At 36.8% G+C, this 19,808-nt stretch overlaps 1 protein-coding gene across 11 annotated transcripts in view; it reads right to left on the reverse strand.

The window, feature by feature from the left end:
- Window positions 1-19,808, reverse strand: part of DIS3L2 (DIS3 like 3'-5' exoribonuclease 2) — a 375,493-nt gene that overhangs the window by 177,262 nt on the left and 178,423 nt on the right. For 10 of the 11 annotated variants that reach the window (XR_009541014.1, XM_060151851.1, XM_060151847.1 and 7 more), the window contains exon 9: window positions 10,401-10,574. Coding sequence is in view for 10 of the 11 variants with exons in the window: in XM_060151851.1 (XP_060007834.1) it covers window positions 10,401-10,574 (174 nt within the window). In the remaining variant the exon portion in view is untranslated. Of the gene's footprint in view, window positions 1-5,953; window positions 6,334-10,400; window positions 10,575-19,808 lie in introns of those variants that run through there. The other variant, XM_060151854.1, reaches the window with a different exon arrangement.

Raw genomic sequence — 19,808 nt, forward strand, 5'->3', positions numbered from 1 at the left:
TGTGACCACCTAGAGGGGTGGGATAGGGAGGGTTGGGAGGGAGATGCAAGAGGGAGGAGATATGGGAATATATGTTTATGTATAGCCGATTCACCTTGTTATACAGCAGAAACTAACACACCATTGTAAAGCAATTATACTCCAATAAAGATGTTAAAAAAAAAAAGAATGCAAGGTAGGTTCAACATGTAAAAGTCAATTAAATATATTAATAAAGGACAAAAATCACAGACACAGTAAAATCACTCAACAAAATCCAACAGCATTCATGAGAAAAGCACTCAATAAACTAGGAACAGAAGGAACTGCCTTCACCAAAACTCCCCAAGCTCACATTATAATTAATGTGGTGAAGACTGAATGGTTTCCCCCTAAGATCAAGAACAAGTCAAGGAAGTCCACTGCTGCCACTTTTATTCAAGATTGTACTGGAAATTCTAGCCAGAGCAACTGAGTAAGAAAAAGAAATAAAAGTCATCCAGATTGGAAAGGAAGGTGTAAAACTGTACCTATTTGCAGATGACATGATCTTCTAAATATGAAAAATCCTAAGGTATCTACAAAAAACTATTAGAGCTAAAAAATGAGTTCTGTAAGGTTGCAGGTTACATGATTTTTATAGAAATATCATTTTATTTCTATACATTAGCAATTAAGAATCTGAAAATAAAATTAAGAAAATTTCATTTGTGATAACATCAAAAAGAAAAAAACACAGGAATAAATTTAACAAAAGAAGTGTAAGCCTTATATACTTTTGAATACTTTTCAGTATGTAAAACATCATTGAAAGAAATTAAAGATTTAATAAAGGAAAAACTATCCCATGTTTATGGTTTGGAAGATTTAATGACAATACACCCCAAATTGATCTAAAGGTTAAACACAATCCCTATTTGAAGCTCCTTTTTCTTCTGGGGTGGCAGAAATTGATAAGCTGATCCTCATAATAATATGGAAATGCAAGGGACCCAGAATAGCCAAAAAACTTTGGGAGAAAAAACAGCAAAGTTGGAAGACTCACTCTTTCTAATTTCAAAATTTACCACAAAGTTACAGAAATCTAGACAGTGTGGTACTGGCATAAAGATAGACATATAGATCAATGGATCAGAATTCAGTGTCCAGAAATAAACATATACATCTATGGTCAACTGATTTTCAAAAAGTATGCCAAGACAATTCAATAGGGAGAGAACCATCTTTTCAACATTAATGAAGGTGATGAGACAACTGCATATCCACATGCAAAATAATGAAGTTTGACACCTATACCACACCATATACAAAAATTAACTAAAAATGGATCATAAACATAAATGAAAGAGCTAAAACTGTAAAACTCTTGGAAGAAAACAAGTGCAAATCTTTGTGATTTTGGATTAGCCAATGGTTTCTTAGGTATGACACCAACAGCACCAGCAACCAAAGAAAAATAGATAAATTAGACTTCATCAAATTTAGAAACCTCTGTGTTTCAAAGAACAGCATCAAGAAAGTGAAAAGACAACCTACAAATGGAAGAAAATACTTACAAATCAAATATGTGATGAGAAACTGGTATCTAGAATATATAAACTATCAAGTCAACAATACAAAGACAATCCAGTTTTTAAATGCGCAAAGGATTTGAATAGACATTTCTCCAAAGAAGATACACAGATGGTCATATAAGCCCACGAAAACACATTAGAATCATTAGTCACTAGGAAAATGCAAATTGAAACCACAATGAGGGGGATGGGGAGATGAAAGGAAAAAAAAAAGGAATACATGAAGTAATGAATGCTAATTAACCTAATTGTGGTCATCATTTCACAATGTATATTTATATGAAACCATCACATTGTACACCTTAAATATATACAATTTTTGTCAACTATACCTTAATAAAGCTGAAAAAGATTTTTTAACAAACTGACAATGAGATACTACTTCACACCCACAAGGATGGCTATAATTACAAATACAGATAACAACTGCTGGTGAGACCATGGAACGTCATACACTGCTGGTAGGAATGTAAAATTGTGCAGTCACTTTGGAAAAACGTTTGACAGTTACTCAAAAGTTTAAATACAGACTGACTTCATGAACCAGCAATTCCCTTCCTAGGTATATACTCAAGAGAACTGAAAACATATGTCCACACAAAAACCTGTATACAAATATTCACAGCAGCATTATTTATAACAGTTAAAAAGTAGAAACACCCCAAATGTCCATCAACAAATGGGTAAATAAAATGTGGTATATCCATACAATGGAATACTGTTCAGCCGTAAAAAGGACTGAAGTCCTGATACATGCTACAGAAGCGGTCCCCAAGCTTTCTGGCACCAGGGACCGGTTTCGTGGAAAACAATTTTTCCACAGACGGGGGTGGGGGGCGGGGGGGGTGGTTCAGGCGGTAATGAAAGCGATGGGGAGCGGCAGATGAAGTTTTGCTCACTCACCTGCCGCTCACCTCCTGCTGTGCGGCCCAGTGCCTAATAGGCCACAGACCGCTACTAGTCCGCAGCCCAGGGATTGGGGACTCCTGTGCTACAGCATGGGTGGACCTTGAAAACATTATGCCAAGTAAAAGAAGCCAGATACAAAAAGCCAGTTATTATAGGAATCCATTTATATGAAATGTCCAGAATAGGAAAATTCATAGAGACAGAATGTAGATTAGTTGTTGCTAGGAGCTAGGGAGGAGAGGGAAGGGGAAGTGACTGCCAATAAGTATAGGATTTCTTCTGGGGGGTGGTGAAAATGTTCTGGAATAGAGGTGATGGTTGCATAATTTTTAGACTGCCCAAGAAACTGCTGAATTGTACAGTAAAAGAGGTAAATTTTATTGCATTTGAATATCTCAATATAAAAAAGTGAAGAGACTTTGCCACTCTGACATTTAACTATCCCTAAATCTCACTAGTTTACTCCAAATCCTAGGCCACCCACACAAAAAATTTTTTTCTTATCATTAGTATAATTTCCAAACAGATTTTATATATTTAGAATTGTAGAAATTAATCATCTTTCCTGTGCATTCATAGTTCCACAATGCTATAAAATTATTTCTGAGTACAAGTTCAAATACTGTCTCCTCTGTCAATAGGCATTTTTCCACCTGTTCAGATAAAATCTACTGATCTTTGACCATCTGTGTTCTCTAAGATTTACTGCTATTTATCAATATAAATTTTATGTTGACAAACTACTCAAGTACTTATAATTAAGAATATCCACAAATGGTCTACTTTCGGACCCATTAATCTTTGTTATTATCTATGAGTTTCTTGTATTTTCATAAACAGTGAGTTGGGATTTACATGAAGGGAATAACGTTGCCAGTAGTTTCAAATGACAATGACAACTTCCCCCATTTAATGCAGAACAATTTTTTTTTTTTTTTTTTTTTTTTTTTTGCGGTACGTGGGCCTCTCACTGTTGTGGCCTCTCCCGTTGCCACAGGCTCCGGACGCACAGGCTCAGCAGCCATGGCTCACGGGCCCAGCCGCTCTGCAGCATGTGGGATCATCCCAGACCAGGGCATGAACCCGTGTCCCCTGCATCGGCAGGTGGACTCTCAACCACTGCGCCACCAGGGAAGCCCAATGCGAAACAATTTAATCTTGCTTCTCACCAGGCAAGGAAAGAAGGGGTTCCCTTGACAATGGAAGAGCTGAGATTGAAAGCGCTGTCCTTGAATTTCTTCTGTTGCCCACAGTGAGGCACCGTCAATATTTGTCAGATAAATGTGGAAGATAGTTACCAATGGAATACCATTTTCTTTCAAATCCAAGAAGTTTGCTCTGAATAATTCAGAAAAGGACATCTCAAACACAGTTATACACCATTAGAGCTAATACATTTTGAAATATTTAGTTTAGCAATTTCATAGTGTATTCTAAGGAATGCTAGTTCCGTGAGATGATCCACAAAAAAATGTAAGAAATCTATTCACCCACTGTTTTCCAAAAATGGGTGGCCACAGAATCCTTTTTCTCCACGGCACCTATTAAAATCCCAGAGAGCTTGTGGCCTACCAACACCTTGTGGAAAATCCTAACTTGGTCAAATAATCCATTTTATAAAAGATGAAACTGCTCTCTCTCTCTGTCTCCCCAAATTTAACTGACCTGTCCAAGGTCACCCAGCCAGTCCCTAACTTCTAGTGCTCTTTCTACGCTGCCACACTCCCTAACCAGAGGAACCTTTTCTAAATGGCAATTTAATCAGATTGGACTTCCTCATAAACAGCAAGATTGGTCATTTAATGTTAGTTATGTTTGAAAGCTTTCCCACAAAAGCATTGACCTGAAAGAGCTTAGTATTATATGTCTCTCCTTTCAAGTTGCTATTTCAAGGTTGGTTTTACCTGGAGTGAGAGGAAATTTCTGTCTATCTAGAACAGTTCAGTCTTGAAGATACTTCAGTATTTCTCGCCACAGCACCCTTTCTGTGCTCGGTATTTTTAGCTCATTGTTTTCTGTTTTGGCAGCCGAGAAGGTGCAGTTTGTAATTTTACCTCCAGCTTCATATTTCTTCTTAAAAGTGAATACAATGTCCTGTTTATAATAATAAAATCACTAGTTGGCAGAACGACATTAAATGGAAAAAAAAAAAAGCTATTGGAAAATTTAGAGCAAGCAATTTTATATGCCAAGTTTCACATTTGTAATGGTCCGGTGGAGGTCACTGGGCTTCCTTTTTATTGAGGGAATAGTAAAGAAATAGATATTTACAAGTTCTCCTGTGAAAAACTGTAGGAACCGCCTCCCCTTCAAGGAAGCTCATAGTTTTACTGAAAACTGACATGTCAGTTTTTAGTAGTATTCCACAATACTACTAAAATATAAAAATCAGTTTAGGGTGGTATTTTCCCCCTCTAATAATTTAGGTTTTCATTTTCCACTTTAATTGAGCTTTTAAGTTTTGTTTCCAGTTTAATAACAAAGGAAACAAAACAATATGAATGAAATTGAAAATAATTGGAGCCAGTCTCAGAAATAACCTTGGGGTTTCTTGGACTTCTGGTGCAACCCCCTTTAAGCAGTGTCCTTGGATATATTCTCTTCCTGACCCCCAAAGGCTTGCAGTATCAGCGCTGCATTTTTTTTTTTTTATAAACCTCAGATGCCCTGCTAAGGAGAGCTGCAGGGTAGGCCATGCAAGCAGCAATTCTCCAGAGATGGAGCCGAAGGTCCAGAAAAATAGTACTCCCAATCAGAAGGGCCAGATTGTTGCCCCTAGGAGTTCACACTAGCCTTACTTCTTGAAAACTGCTAACCAACTATTTTTCTTTTCAAAATAAACACTATTTCTCTCAACTTCAGTTCGCAAAATATTACCCCAATTCCACTGGACTAAAAAAATGGAATTTTACTGACATAATTGGATTATGAGGTTTAAAGATTGATGGAACTTTTGTGTTCCAAATATAATCGTTCAAATACCAAACCTAAACGGGTATGTAGAAGTCCTTACGTAGCTAGAGCCCGGGTAACACTGTAGGCTCCACGGCAGGGTGGCCCAGCAGAGGGGGTCAAGAAGCTATCAAAACCATTGGAGTTGTGAGAGCCCTGTTACAGCAGGATTTGGGAGTCTTAGGGGAACATACCACCCTTTCTGCAGCCACAGCCTATCGCTGAACTGAGAACTACTTCAGTCACTCTAGTTCCCCCTATGCCTGTGCATTTCTCAGATCTCAGCTCAAGCACCAAGGACGCTGCCAGTTTGTCCATATGAATGTTACAGCGCCTGCCATCCTCTGCTGTAATTTATCTGAGTATAAATCTGCCTCCCTGAGGAACAGTAAAGTCATGAAGAACAAGGGCTGGGCCTTACTTGTCTTTGTATTTCCAGTGACTAACTGAGCACTCGGCATATATTATATATACACACATATATTCTACAGAGAGATACATAAATAATATATGTAAATAAATGTATATAGGAGAGAAGGGAGGAAAAGGAAAAAAGTTTTATTTAGGAGTTCCCAGAATACATATTATTTATTCATAGCATATGTTTTTTAGTGTGTGTTAGGACTCATTTCTAGTTCTTTTGACAGTCTAGAAAAAGTAATATTGATAAAACCTCTTTGAAGGCACTGGACCTCTGAGCAGAAGAAATCACAGTATTACAAACTCTTGTACCAAGTATCTCTCTCCTCCATTACAATTCCGTATTTGACTATTGCTTAAAACATTTGATTCACGCTCCTCTACTATAAGACTGAGCGTTCCGCAAGAACCGAGACCACATCTACTTTTGTTCATTGGTGAATTTCTACTGCCCATGGATGGTGTTCCATAAATTTGTTGATTGAAAAATGAAATCAATCTATTAAAAGACCAGTCAAAGAGAAGGAAAAGGTAATCAGCTCCAAACACTCCAGCATACTAAGTATTTCTCTATTTTTTATTGTAAAAAGAAATTAACCGTGACTACATAAATACCTGAATTAATGCTGGCACCCTCACAAGGTATGTGGATCAGGTGGTAAGTGAGGTGTACCTCAAGTGAGAAGAGAGTCGGTGTTCCAGAACACAAAAGGCAATGAGCGATACTGGCACTTCTGTTGGTTCCTATACTTTCAGCCAACTGTGAACAACAGGTATTTACGCATGTCCAGTACCATGGATTTATGAAAATTATCTAGTTTTAGCTAAATTAATCCTTACAAAATAGGCAAGTGGCTAAAAAAGATTATTGCAAAGATCCACAGATTGAAGATAATATTGAACTAATAATAGTAATACCACTAATAACATGAAAATAGCAAAGCTGACATTTCTTGTGCTCCTAACATGAATTCATCCGCCACACTATGATTTCAAAACAATGACTGTCAATCATATGGTCCATAGCAGATACTTAGAAAAAAATAAACACACTTAATCTGTCCCTTCAAGGTAAAAGTGATGTTTTAACAACGATTAAAAAAAAAGAAAAAAAAAGTTATTGCTTTTTGAAAGCAAAATAAAACAAGAAACTCAAGTTTTTAATATAAAATTCTAAAAATGGATGTTTTGAAATGTTTCCATTGTTATACAATTTGGGGACCTAAAATGACCTAATCTTAAAAACTACAAAACTTTTCAGATCTATACACTTAAATTTTCTAACAGAATTCTATAACCAGTTTTTAAAGATGCCAACTGAAGAATAATCGAAGATTATGAAATCATTTTAAAAAATCTAAAAATGCAACACCTTTCAATTAGTCCACAAGAACTGACTGACATCATGAAAGATGGAAGTTTATTAGCTGGATTTCAAAATGAGTCTGAATATAATCAGTGAACAGGGTTAAAAAATAAGTATTATGATTTAGTAAGTTGAGCTCACTTCTTCCTAAGATATGATATCTTTTTCAGTTATGATAACCATTAAAACCAAAACTAAGTATCAAAATATACAAAACTTACAACCGGACCTCTGTATTTCCACACTGCAAGTTGTTAAAGCAAAATAAAAAAATAAAGAATATTCAATCACATTGCTTTCACCAAAAGTAGGATTAACAATATGAACAGTGTTCTATACCTTCTTAAAGTAAAATAAAAATATATTAAAATGTATTTCTTTCTCATTTTTCCACTTTTATGTATGTTAATAGCATATATAATAAATTAGTAAAGTAGTAAGTACACTTGTAATTTTAAAATAAAGGCACATATGTTACAGGGAATGCATGTTCAACAAAGTTTAGAGATTACTACTTTAGGCATCAGGAAGCAGTTGAAAGATTTTAAGCCAAAGGAGTAAAAAAAAAAAAAAGAAAAGAAAAAAGAATACGATTTGAATTTTAGAGAAATAATTATAGAGGATAATAGGCAGGTAAAAAGTTTCTGGAAGTTAAAGTGATTAAAAATAAAAAATCGCTGTTACTGTGCTAATAGCAGAGAGCATCCCACAAGCTCCCTGTATCTTTGGATCCTCTTGCAGGACACATAGGTATATTTTAACAGAAGACGTCTGCAGAGCAAGACCTCCTAGTCTGTGCTCTAACTCAGAAGGCAATGGGGGCCAAAGAAAAAGGCAAGGTGGGGCCATGAGAGGGGAACTGAGCGACACTGGCTTCTAGGACTATTGGCATGCCTTATTATTATTCATCTGCAGGCTAGGAGTCAGGCTAGGAAAGGTTGAGCACCTCTCTCTTCTGATATTTCCATTTATAATTTTTTAAAGTTATAGAAGTTTATTTTTAAACAATTTGAATAACAGAGTAATTTATAAAATGAAACGTAAAATATTGCCTCCCTATCAGTGAAATGATAGGCACTTCACTGAAGTCCACACACGATAATCACTGTCGGCAGTTCAATGCATTTCCTTCCAGAACTTTTTTTTCTGCAAATATACTTTTATGTGTACATGTATATGTATGTACATACACATTTATATCGTTTTTATATTATCTGACTTTATAAAAAACTAGGCTCATATTCATACTGTTCTGAAACTTGCTTCTTTCACTTCGCAATATATGATGGCCATCCTTTTAGGAAGTCCACATGGAAATGGTTCCTTTTTTGCAGCTGCAGGGAATGTTATCTTATTGAGATGACATAGGTTATTTAACCATTCCTTTAATGATGGACATCAGCAGTGTCACTTTTATAATAAAGCAGCAATGAACATTCTTTACGTACATCCTAAAACACTTCTTTGAGGAGGATGGACTCCTGGAAATAGAGTTTTTAGGTGAAAGGGTAGGTATGCTTAAAATGTTTTAATAGCTACTGCAGAATAGCTATACTAACTGACACTTCAAACAATAAAATTCAGCCATCCATTCTAACTTTCTTTTCTTATTAAAAATTTTTAAATAGATTCCTAGATTTAGGAAAAGATCTCAGAAAACAAGTCCCTCAATTTATATATGAGAAAATGAAGGTTCAGAGAGAGTAAGATTATGGACTCAAGATCTCAAAACCCCCGACAAGATGACTGACCAGGAGTTCTCTGAACAGTGGTTACTGCTGAAAGCCGGGAAGGCAACTTGAGTTAACTGACTTCAAATATAATGTGTGTTCCATCAGAGTTACTAACAAGCAGGAAAGGGAACTGTCAACTCCTTTTCCTTGCCTACCCGCGGCAAGAAAAGAAAAGAAGTACATTTCTAAAAGATACAAAAGCAAGAGGGAGCCGGAAAGGAGGATTCTCAAACTAGGTGGAGTAATGGGCACCAAGAGCTTAAGGTATCATAAGTTCAGCTGCATGAAGTGCGCAAGTGTGGCGGAAAAGACTCTGACACGGGATGACCTTAGCAAAAAACCTTCCACGGCCTCAGTGGGTTGTATGAAAAGTTTCTTGGTTCTAAATATCTCCATGTGGCATCCAAAATGAATGCCAGTACTGAAACCAAATTCTGAAGAGAAATATCAGAAAAGAACTAACATCCCACAATGAAGAAACATCTTCAAAGAAGATGTTGTTAAAAAAATACCACAAAAGTCCTTTCCAACAAATTCCAGACCTAAAAGTAAAGCTTTAAAATGAAGCTCCAAGCACAGAAGTCTTGAATCCTTTGCTCTGTGCCTGAAGAGGCCCATTTAAAGGAAGGCATTTCTAACCAGATAACACTGTCTTTATTTGACCAGACCTATGGGGCATAGCAATGAGAAAAGAAGGTGGCAACTACACCTTTTGAAATTATAATAGCATGGTCTAGAAGAGAAGTCAGCACACTTCTTCTATAAAGGGCCAGAGAGCAAATATCTTAGGCTTTGCAGGCCATATGGCCTCTGTTGCAACTATTCAACTCTGCTCTTGTAGTGCAAAAAAATAGCCATAGACAATATATAACCAAATAAGCATGGCTGTGTTCCAATGCAACTTCATGAATGCTGAAATTTGAATTTTATATAATTTTCATGAAAAATTATTGTTTTGATTTTTTTCAACCATTTAAGAATATGAAAACCAGTCTTAGCTCACAGGCTGTACATAAACAGTCAGTGGGCTCGGTTTAGCTTGGAGGCCATCACTGGCCAACCTCCGGTACAGAGCACTTAGTTCCCAATTGTACGGAACTTGAATGTTGGTGGAAAGATGGGAATATCTGAAGCCAGCTCAAAGGAGAGTTAAGTTAGAAGGCAGAAAGATAGAAACATGATGTGCTTTTTTTTTTTTTGATTTGACACATTCATTTTTTGAAATGATTACCGGAAGAAGGATACTTTTACATCCATCACCTCAGTTACCTTTTTCACACACACACACACACACACACACACACACACACACACACACAGTATTTTATTTTTACAAGAGATAAATAAACTGACACCAAGCATTGTAAATGGATGACCACAACAAAAGCAACAATGATTGCAGTTACCAAACACAAAACACACTCATACTAAGAAACATGATGTTCTTTACGAGTTTCAGATATTTACCTTAAATCTCTTCTCTTGCTGAATTCCTCTGGTGGAATTGTCCAAGGCAGGTCTTGAGGGAGACATTCTAAAACTTCTGAAGAGAAATCAGAGAAATCCACTCCATACTCTGTTAGTATCCCTTCTGTTTCAGGCTCGATTTCCCCAGCCTGCCCAAGACTCTTAGCCAGCTGCCTGTGGACAGGACAGACAGGAATAAGCATGTTAGTGAGTAATGAAACATAGGTGACCCATTTCCTCTCTAAAAATGAGGGTAGTAGGAAAGTCTTTGAAACCTCCTGCCCCTCCCCCAGAAGGAACACCATCATCAGTGAACGGGGGTGGCCAAGCAGAAGAGATGAGGATACTCTTGTCCTGTTAACGCCATGACTACAGTATAATTTTACCTTTCCTCAGGAATTCTGACCTAGGGAGTAGGGCCAGACAGCCCTTCTCAGGACTGTGGAAGTTGTTACTCATGGAGAATTAAAAGCTTTTGTCAATTATTTCTCTTGTAAACACCTTTAGAGACAATTCTGATCAACCCAGTTTGCTGTTAAATCATTAGTTTCACCGTGCCTATACCTTACATCATGCTTACTAGATTAGATCTCATGTTTTTATTTATTTCACAATTCTAATTTTTCCCTTAATGTTTTAAAATATTTTATCTGAACACAAAAGTAATATATGTTCACTCTAGAGAAGTTAGAAAAGAAAGAAATATACCAAGAAGAAAATTTAAATTATCTTTAATCCAGTCACCCAGCAAACGACCATTTGCATTTTAAGGTACTGGTCCATTAAAAGTAAGATTGCATTTAATAGGACAGTCCTGATGCTATGAGTAGGATTCCATCTTTTAGAGGGCTGATCTCACTCTTTTATCTGTGGGACATCTACACATATATCAAAATTGATAATTCTCGATTCTTCTAAGTATTGGCATGCCACATACAGACCACAAGTCTAAAGTTAAGTGCTGAATACAGATAGCCAATAAGGAAACGTGACATAAGTCTCAAAACAGCCGCCTTTGTTGAGGGTGCTGGGGAGACCAGAGAAGGCTACCTCCTCCATTGTATAGGTCTACTCATCCACCAGCGTGATCCAGGAATCCACCCTCAGTAATTCCTGCAAGCAGTTTAGCTCTGGCATTAGGGTCTTCTCTGGGGCCATTCAATTTCTTTGAAGAAGATTCTGTTTCCTACATAAGGGTAGATGCCTGGCTACTAGAGTTCTTAGGTACACAGTGGTGGAGTGGGACTGGGGATGTGGTTGCCTTACATGCAGACTTTTAACAAATTCCCATTTTCAGCCTCACTACTGGAACATGGCAGTGGTGGCAGAACGGCTGGCCCCATTTCTCATATGCCAGCCAAGAGAGACCAGCCCACTGTTGACACATACACCTGCCCACCAGCACAGGCTCAAGGCAGCCTGTAGGTTGACCTGTGGGCTCCAGGTGGCCTGTAGGCATTTCACATACAATGGTGGCTCAGACCAGTGCCTTCTCCTCAAATGTAGGTGGTGATCTCCCAGAAAGCACATCAAAAAGCCAAAGATAGCAAAAATACATGGGAAAAAAATAACAGAAAGCTATCTGGAAGATCCACAAATATATGAAAATTAACCAACAAATGGATTAAAGAAGAAGTAAAAAGAGAATTAGAAAATATTTTGACCTGAATAAAACACAACATAACAATGTTTGTGAGAAGCAGCTAAAGCAGTGCTTTGAGGGAAATTTACAGCATTAAATGCTCATATTAGAAAAGAAGAAATGTGTCAGTGACCTAAACTTCTACCTTAAAAAACTGAAAAAAGAAAAGCAAATTAGATCCCAGGTAAGCAGAAGGAAGGAAATAATAAAGAAATAAGAATCAATGAATAGAAAATGAAGAAACAATAAAGAAAACCAATAAAATCAAAAGCTGATTCTTTGAAAAGATAATAAAATAGGTAAGCTTCTGGTGAGGCTGATCAAGAAAAATAAGGAAGAAGTTACCAATATCAGGAATGAGAGAACATTTTTATAGATCCTATGAGTATTAAAAGAATAATAAGGGAATTATGAATGACTTTAGGCCAACAAATTCAACATCTTGGATGAAATGGGTAAACTCCTTGAAAGACATACACTGCCTAAGACTCCTCAAGCAGATACCAATACCTACATATTCCTTTATCTGCTAAAGAAACTGAATTCATAGTTTAAAATGTTCCCACAAAGAAAAATTCAGGCCCAGATGGTTTCACTGGAGAATGCTACTAAGTCTTCAAGGAAGAATTAATACTAATTCCATAGAAACTCTTTCAGAATGCAGAATAGGACAGAACACTTCCTAACTAGTTTTATGAAGCCAGAATTACCCTGATACCAAAATCAGACAAAGGATTCATGAGATCAATATCCCTCATGAAAAACAGACTTAAAATTCTTATGAAATATTAGCAAACAGAATTCAGCAATACGTAAAACGATAATACAACATTCAAGACCAAGTAATTCAAGATCTGTCTGACATTCAAAAATTAATCAATTTAATTCATCAATTAGCAAACAATGAAAAAACACATACAATTATCTCAATAGAAGCAAAAAAGCATTTAACAAAATTCAACATCTATTCATGATCAAAACACTCAGCAAATGAGTAATGAACAGGAAGGTCCTCAACTCAATAGTGAAAGACTAAATGCTCTCCTCCAGATCAGGAAGACAAGGGTGTTCACTCTCACCAATAGTATTAAACATGGTATTGGAAGTCCTAGTGAGAACCATAAAGCAAGAAAAAGAAAGGAAAGGCATACAAATCAGAAATGAAGACTTCCACATTGCATGTAAGTGGACCAAAGGACTACAATTCCCATTACAGAAGCCTCCTACTTAATGCCTGGCATCTCTTTATAGAAGACTCCTCTAACTCTATGAAAACTAGTACACTGTGAAACTAGTGTGAAAGCCAGCACGCTGTATGACTGTGGCCAAACTAATCCTGATAAAAGACTACGATTGAACTTCTTGTTCTTGGCTTTCCAGACTGGCCTTTGTTCCTACCCATAACTTTCTCAGGACATTCAAGACTCTTACTGTTTCTATGAGCCCTTCAGTATCCTTCTAAAAATTCCTTTTCCAACCACAGTTGGTTTCTCCTGTTTGCAACCAAGAATCTAGACAGTTAAAGACTCAGGTCTCATTAATTTTCAAATTGACAACATTATGACCTGTGTTCACTAGAATGCAGTTCCTGTTGAGGATTTGGGGAACCTGTTGTCACCTCTGAAGTTTGAAGGACATTTTGGAAATTAATATTTTGAAAATTAATGGGACCTGAGTTACCTCCAGCCCATCTAAACAATTATTCTCACAGGTTCCTGAGGTTCTATTCTCTACATCCATCTCCTAAAACTAATGGGTTTGTCTGGGTTCTTGGTTGTAAGCATGAGAAACTAACTCCAGATGGAAAAGTAATTTATTGGAAAGATACCAAAGAGATCACAGAAACAGTGAGAGACCTGGAGAACCTGAAAAGAGGGTGGAAACAAAAGAATTACATGCTCAACCTCTAAAGTCTTGATTCCAGGCTAAGGTGGAAACTCAGTGACCTCCTATGCATATCAAAAAATTATTTTGAATCTATTGCAGCTGCCAGGCTAAGATGGCAACAAAATAAATAAACAAAAATAAAAATCCGGATTCCAGTGTCCTTGTCCCCACGCTGAGCCACAGCCACCCCCCCCCGCCTCTGCAGGAGACCAACCAACACTAGCAGGTGTTCCAATGTGATGCTGAATAAGAATGTTGAGAGAAGACCCACCACCAGTCCCTCCCATCAGGAAGCTTGCACAAGCCCCTCAGATAGCCTCATCCACCAGGGGACAGATAGCAGAAGCAAGAAGTACTACAATTCTGCAGCCTGTGGAACGAAAACCACATTCACAGAGAGAAAGACAAAATGAAAAGGCAGACGACTATGTACCAGATGAACGAACAAGATAAAACCCCAGAAAAACAACTAAATCAAGTGGAGATAGGCAACCTTCCAGAAAAAGAATTCATAATAATGACAGATATGATGATACAGGACCTTGGAAAAAGAATGGAGGCAAAGATCGAGAAGATGTAAGAAATGTTTAACAAAGACCTTGAAGAATTAAAGAACAAACACCTAGGAGAATTAAAGAACAAACAAACAGAGATGAACAATACAGTAACTGAAATGAAAAACACACTAGAAGGAATCAATAGCAGAATAACTGAGGCAGAAGAACGGATAAGTGACCTGGAAGACAGAATGGTGGAATTCACTGCCACAGAACAGAAGAAAGAAAAAAGAATGAAAAGAAATGAAGACAGCCTAAGACACCTCTGGGACAACATTAAACACATTCACATTACAGGGATCCCAGAAGGAGAAGAGAGAGAGAAAGGACCTGAGAAAATATCTGAAGAGATTACAGTTGAAAACTTCCCTAACACGGGAAAGGAAAGAGCCACCCAAGTCCAGGAAGCACAGAGAGTCGCAGGCAGGATAAACCAAAGGAGAAACACGCCGAGACACATAGTAATCAAACTGACAAAAATTAAAGACAAAGAAAAATTACTGAAAGCAACAAGGGAAAAACGACAAATAACATACAAGGGAACTCCCATAAAGTTAACAGCAGATTTCTCAGCAGAAACTCTTCAGGCCAGAAGGGAGTGGCATGATATATTTAAAGTGATGAAAGGGAAGAACCTACAACCAAGATTACTCTACCTGGCAAGGATCTCATTCAGATTCGATGGAGAAATCAAAATCTTTACAGACAAGCAAAAGCTAAGAGAATTCAACACCACCAAACCAGCTTTACAACAAATGCTAAAGGAACTTCTCTAAGTGGGAAACACAAGAGAAGTAAAGGACCTACAAAATAAACCCATAACAATTAAGAAAATGGTAATAGGAACATATATATCAATAACTACCTTAAACGTGAATGGATTAAGTGCTCCAATCAAAAGACACAGGCTCACTGAATGGATACAAAAACAAGACCCATATATATGCTGTCTACAGGAGACCCACTTTAGACCTAGGGACACATACAGACTGAAAGCGAGGGGATGGAAAAACATATTACATGCAAATGGAAATCAAAAGAAAGCTGGAGTAGCAATCCTCATATCAGATAAAATAGACTTTAAAACAAAGACTGTTACAAGAGACAAGGAAGGACACTACATAATGATCAAGGGATCAATCCAAGAAGAAGATATAACAATTATAAATATATATGCACCCAACATAGGAGCACCTCAACACATAAGGCAACTGCTAACAGCTATAAAAGAGGAAACTGACAGTAACACAATAATAGTGGGGGACTTTAACACCTCACTTACACCAATGGACAGATCATCCTAACAGAAAATTAATAAGGAAACACAAGCTTGAAATGACACAACAGACCAGAAGGATTTAACTGACACTTATAGGATATTCCATCTAAAAACAGCAGATTACACTTTCTTCTCAAGTGCATACGGAACATTCTCCAGGATAGATCACATCTTGGGTCACAAATCAAGCCTCGGTAAATTTAAGAAAATTGAAATCATATCAAGCATCTTTTTCAGCCACAACGCTATGAGATTAGAAATCAATTACAGGGAAAAAAAAAACGTAAAAAACACAAACACATGGAGGCTAAACAACAGGTTACTAAATAACCAAGAGATCACTGAAGAAATCAAAGAGGAAATCAAAAAATACCTAGAGACAAATGACAATGAAAACACGACGATCCAAAACCTATGGGATACAGCAAAAGCAGTACTAAGAGGGAAGTTTATAGCAATACAATCCTACCTCAAGAAACAAGAAAAATCTCAAACAATCTAACCTTACACCTAACGGAACTAGAGAAAGAAGAACAAACAAAACCCAGTTAGTAGAAGGAAAGAAATCATAAAGGTCAGAGCAGAAATAAATGAAACAGAAACAAAGAAAACAATAACAAAGATCAATAAAACTAAAAGCTGGTTCTTTGAGAAGATAAACAAAATTGATAAATCTTTAGCCAGACTCATCAAATCAATAAAATTAGAAATGAAAAAGAAGAAGTTACAACAGACACCACAGAAATAAAAAGCATCCTAAGAGACTACTACAAGCAACTCTATGCCAAAAAAATGGACAACCTGGAAGAAATGGACATTCTTAGAAAGGTATAAGCTTCCAAGACTGAACCAGGAAGAAACAGAAAATATGAACAGACCAATAACAAGTAATGAAATTGAAACTGTGATTAAAAATCCTACAACAAACAAAAGTCCAGGACCAGATGGCTTCACAGGCGAATTCTATCAAACATTTAGAGAAGAGCTAACACCCATCCTTCTCAAACTCTTCCAAAAAATTGCAGAGGAAGGAACCCTCCCAAACTCATTCTACGAGGCCACCATCACCCTGATATCAAAACAGACAGAGATACTACAAAAAAAGAAAATTACAGACCAATATCACTGATGAATATAGATGCAAAAATCCTCAACAAAATACTAGCAAACAGAATCCAACAACACATTAACAGGATCATACACCATGATCAAGTGAGATTTATCCCAGGGATGCAAGGATTCTTCAGTATACGCAAATCAATCAATGTGATACACCATATTAACAAACTGAAGACTAAAAACCATATGATCATCTCAATAGATGCAGAAAAAGCTTCTGACAAAACTGAACACCAATTTATGATAAAAACTCTACAGAAAGTGGGCATAGAGGGAACCTACTTCAACATAATAAAGACCATATAAGACAAACCCACAGCAAACATCATTCTCAATGGTGAAAAACTGAAAGCATTTCCTCTATGATCAGGAACAAGACAAGGATGTCCACAATTATTATGTGCCACAATTATTCAACATAGTTTTGGAAGTCCTAGCCATGGAAATCAGAGAGGAAAAAGAAATAAAAGCAATACAAATTGGAAAAGAAGAAGTAAAACTGTCACTGTTTGCACATGACATGATACCATACATAGAGAATCCTAAAGATGCCACCAGAAAACTACAAGAGCTAATCAATGAATCTGGTAAAGTTGCAGGATACAAAATTAATGCACAGAAATCTCTTGCACTCCTATACACTAACAACAAAAGACCAGAAAGAGAAATTAAGGAAACAATCCCATTCACCATTGCAACAAAAAGAATAAAATACCTAGGAATAAACCTACCTAAGGAGGTAAAAGACCTGCACTCAGAAAACTTTAAGACACTGATGAAAGAAATCAAAGATGACACAAACAGTTGGAGAGATATACCATGTTCTTGGATTGGAAGAATCAATACTGTGAAAATGACTATACTACCCAAAGCAATCTACAGATTCAATGCAATCCCTATCAAATTACCAGTGGCCTTTTTCCCCAGAACTAGAACAAATATCTTAAAATTTGTATGGAGACACAAAAGAACCTAAATAGCCAAAGCAGTCTTGGGGGAAAAAAAAACGGAGTTGGAGGAATCAGACTCCCTGACTTCAGACTATACTACAAAGCTACAGTAATCAAGACAATGTGGTACTGGCACAAAAACAGAAATACAGATCAATGGTATAGGAGAGAAAGCCAGAGATAAACCCACATACCTATGGTCAACTAATCTATGACAAAGGAGGCAAAGATATACAATGGAGAAAAGACAGTCTCTTCAATAAGTGGTGCTGGGAAAACTGGACAGCTACATGTAAAAGAATGAAATTAGAACACTCCCTAACACACACCATACACAAAACTAAACTCAAAATGGATTATAGACCTAAATGTAAGACCGGACACTATAAAACTCTTAGAGGAAAACATAGGAGGAACACTCTTTGACATAAACCACAGCAAGATCTTTTTTGATCCACCTCCTAGAGTAATGGAAATAAAAATAAACAAACAGGACCTAATGAAACTTAAAAGCTTTTGCACAGCAAAGGAAACTACAAGCAAGATGAAAAGACAACCCTCAAATGGGATAAATTATTTGCAAACAAATCAACGGACATAGGATTAATGTCCAAAATATATAAACAGCTCATGCAGCTCAATATTAAAAAAAAAAAAAAACCCAATCCAAAAATGGGCAGAAGACCTAAATAGACATTTCTCCAAAGAAGACATACAGATGGCCAAGAAGCACATGAAAAGCTGTTCAACATCACTAATGATTAGAAAAATGCAAATCAAAACTACAATGAGGTATCACCTCACACCGGTTTGAATGGGCATCATCAGAAAACCTAAAAACAACAAATGCTGGAGAGGGTGTGGAGAAAAGGGAACCCTCTTGCACTGTTGGTGGGAATGTAAATTGATACAGCCACTATGGAGAACAGTATGGGGAGTCCTTAAAAAACTAAAAATAGAATTACCATATGGCCCAGCAATCCCACTACTGGGCATATACCCAGAGAAAACCATAATTCAAAAAAACACATGCACCCCAATGTTCACTGCAGCACTATTTACAATAGCCAGCTCATGGAAGCAACCTAAATGCCCTTTGACAGATGAATGGATAAAGAAGATGTGGTACAAATATACAATGGAATATTACTCAGCCATAAAAAGGGATGAAAATGGGTCATTTGTAGAGACATGGATGGACCTAGAAACTGTCATACAAAGTGACGTAAGCCAGAAGGAGAAAAACAAATACCATATATTAACGCATATATGTGGAATCTAGCAAAATGGTACAGATGAACCAGTTTGCAAGGTAGAAATAGAGACACAGATGTAGAGAACAAATGTATGGACACCAAGGGGGGAAAGTGGCAGGGTGGGTGGTGGTGGTGGTGGTGGGATGAATTGGGAGGTTGGAATTGACATATATACACTAATATGTATAAAATAGATAACTAATAAGAACCTGCTGTATAATAAATAAATAAAATTAAAAAAACAAAAAAAAACAAAAAACAAATTAATTAATTAAAATCCAAGGGTGATAAGTCACTGTATTGTTGAATTCAGTCTTACTAAGTCACCTACATGAAAAGTAGGAGTACTAATCAGAAGGAGTAAGACTCAAGAGAACCAAACCATATATATATATATATATATATATATATATATATATATATATTTCATATATGTATATACATAGAAATACAAGATTAGGAAACACAAGATATAGGAAGATGCAGAAAGGTCTGAGTACCTTGGATGCCTAGTTCTAACTGACCTTTCATTGTCACAAGTCATAAACAGACTATGATAGCATATCCATCCTAAGTGGTGGTCTGTGAAAAGACAGTAGAGCAGAAACTTCCTCCCTGCAGGCAGAACTTCAAGCAATATATCCATGGTCTACTTTGGCTGAGGAAAGATGGCCTGATGGGCAGAGGCTACATGTTTAACCAGATGGATAGGGACCTA

Source organism: Lagenorhynchus albirostris, chromosome 6 (genome assembly GCF_949774975.1).
Source record: "Lagenorhynchus albirostris chromosome 6, mLagAlb1.1, whole genome shotgun sequence".
NCBI classification, from domain to species: domain Eukaryota; kingdom Metazoa; phylum Chordata; class Mammalia; order Artiodactyla; family Delphinidae; genus Lagenorhynchus; species Lagenorhynchus albirostris.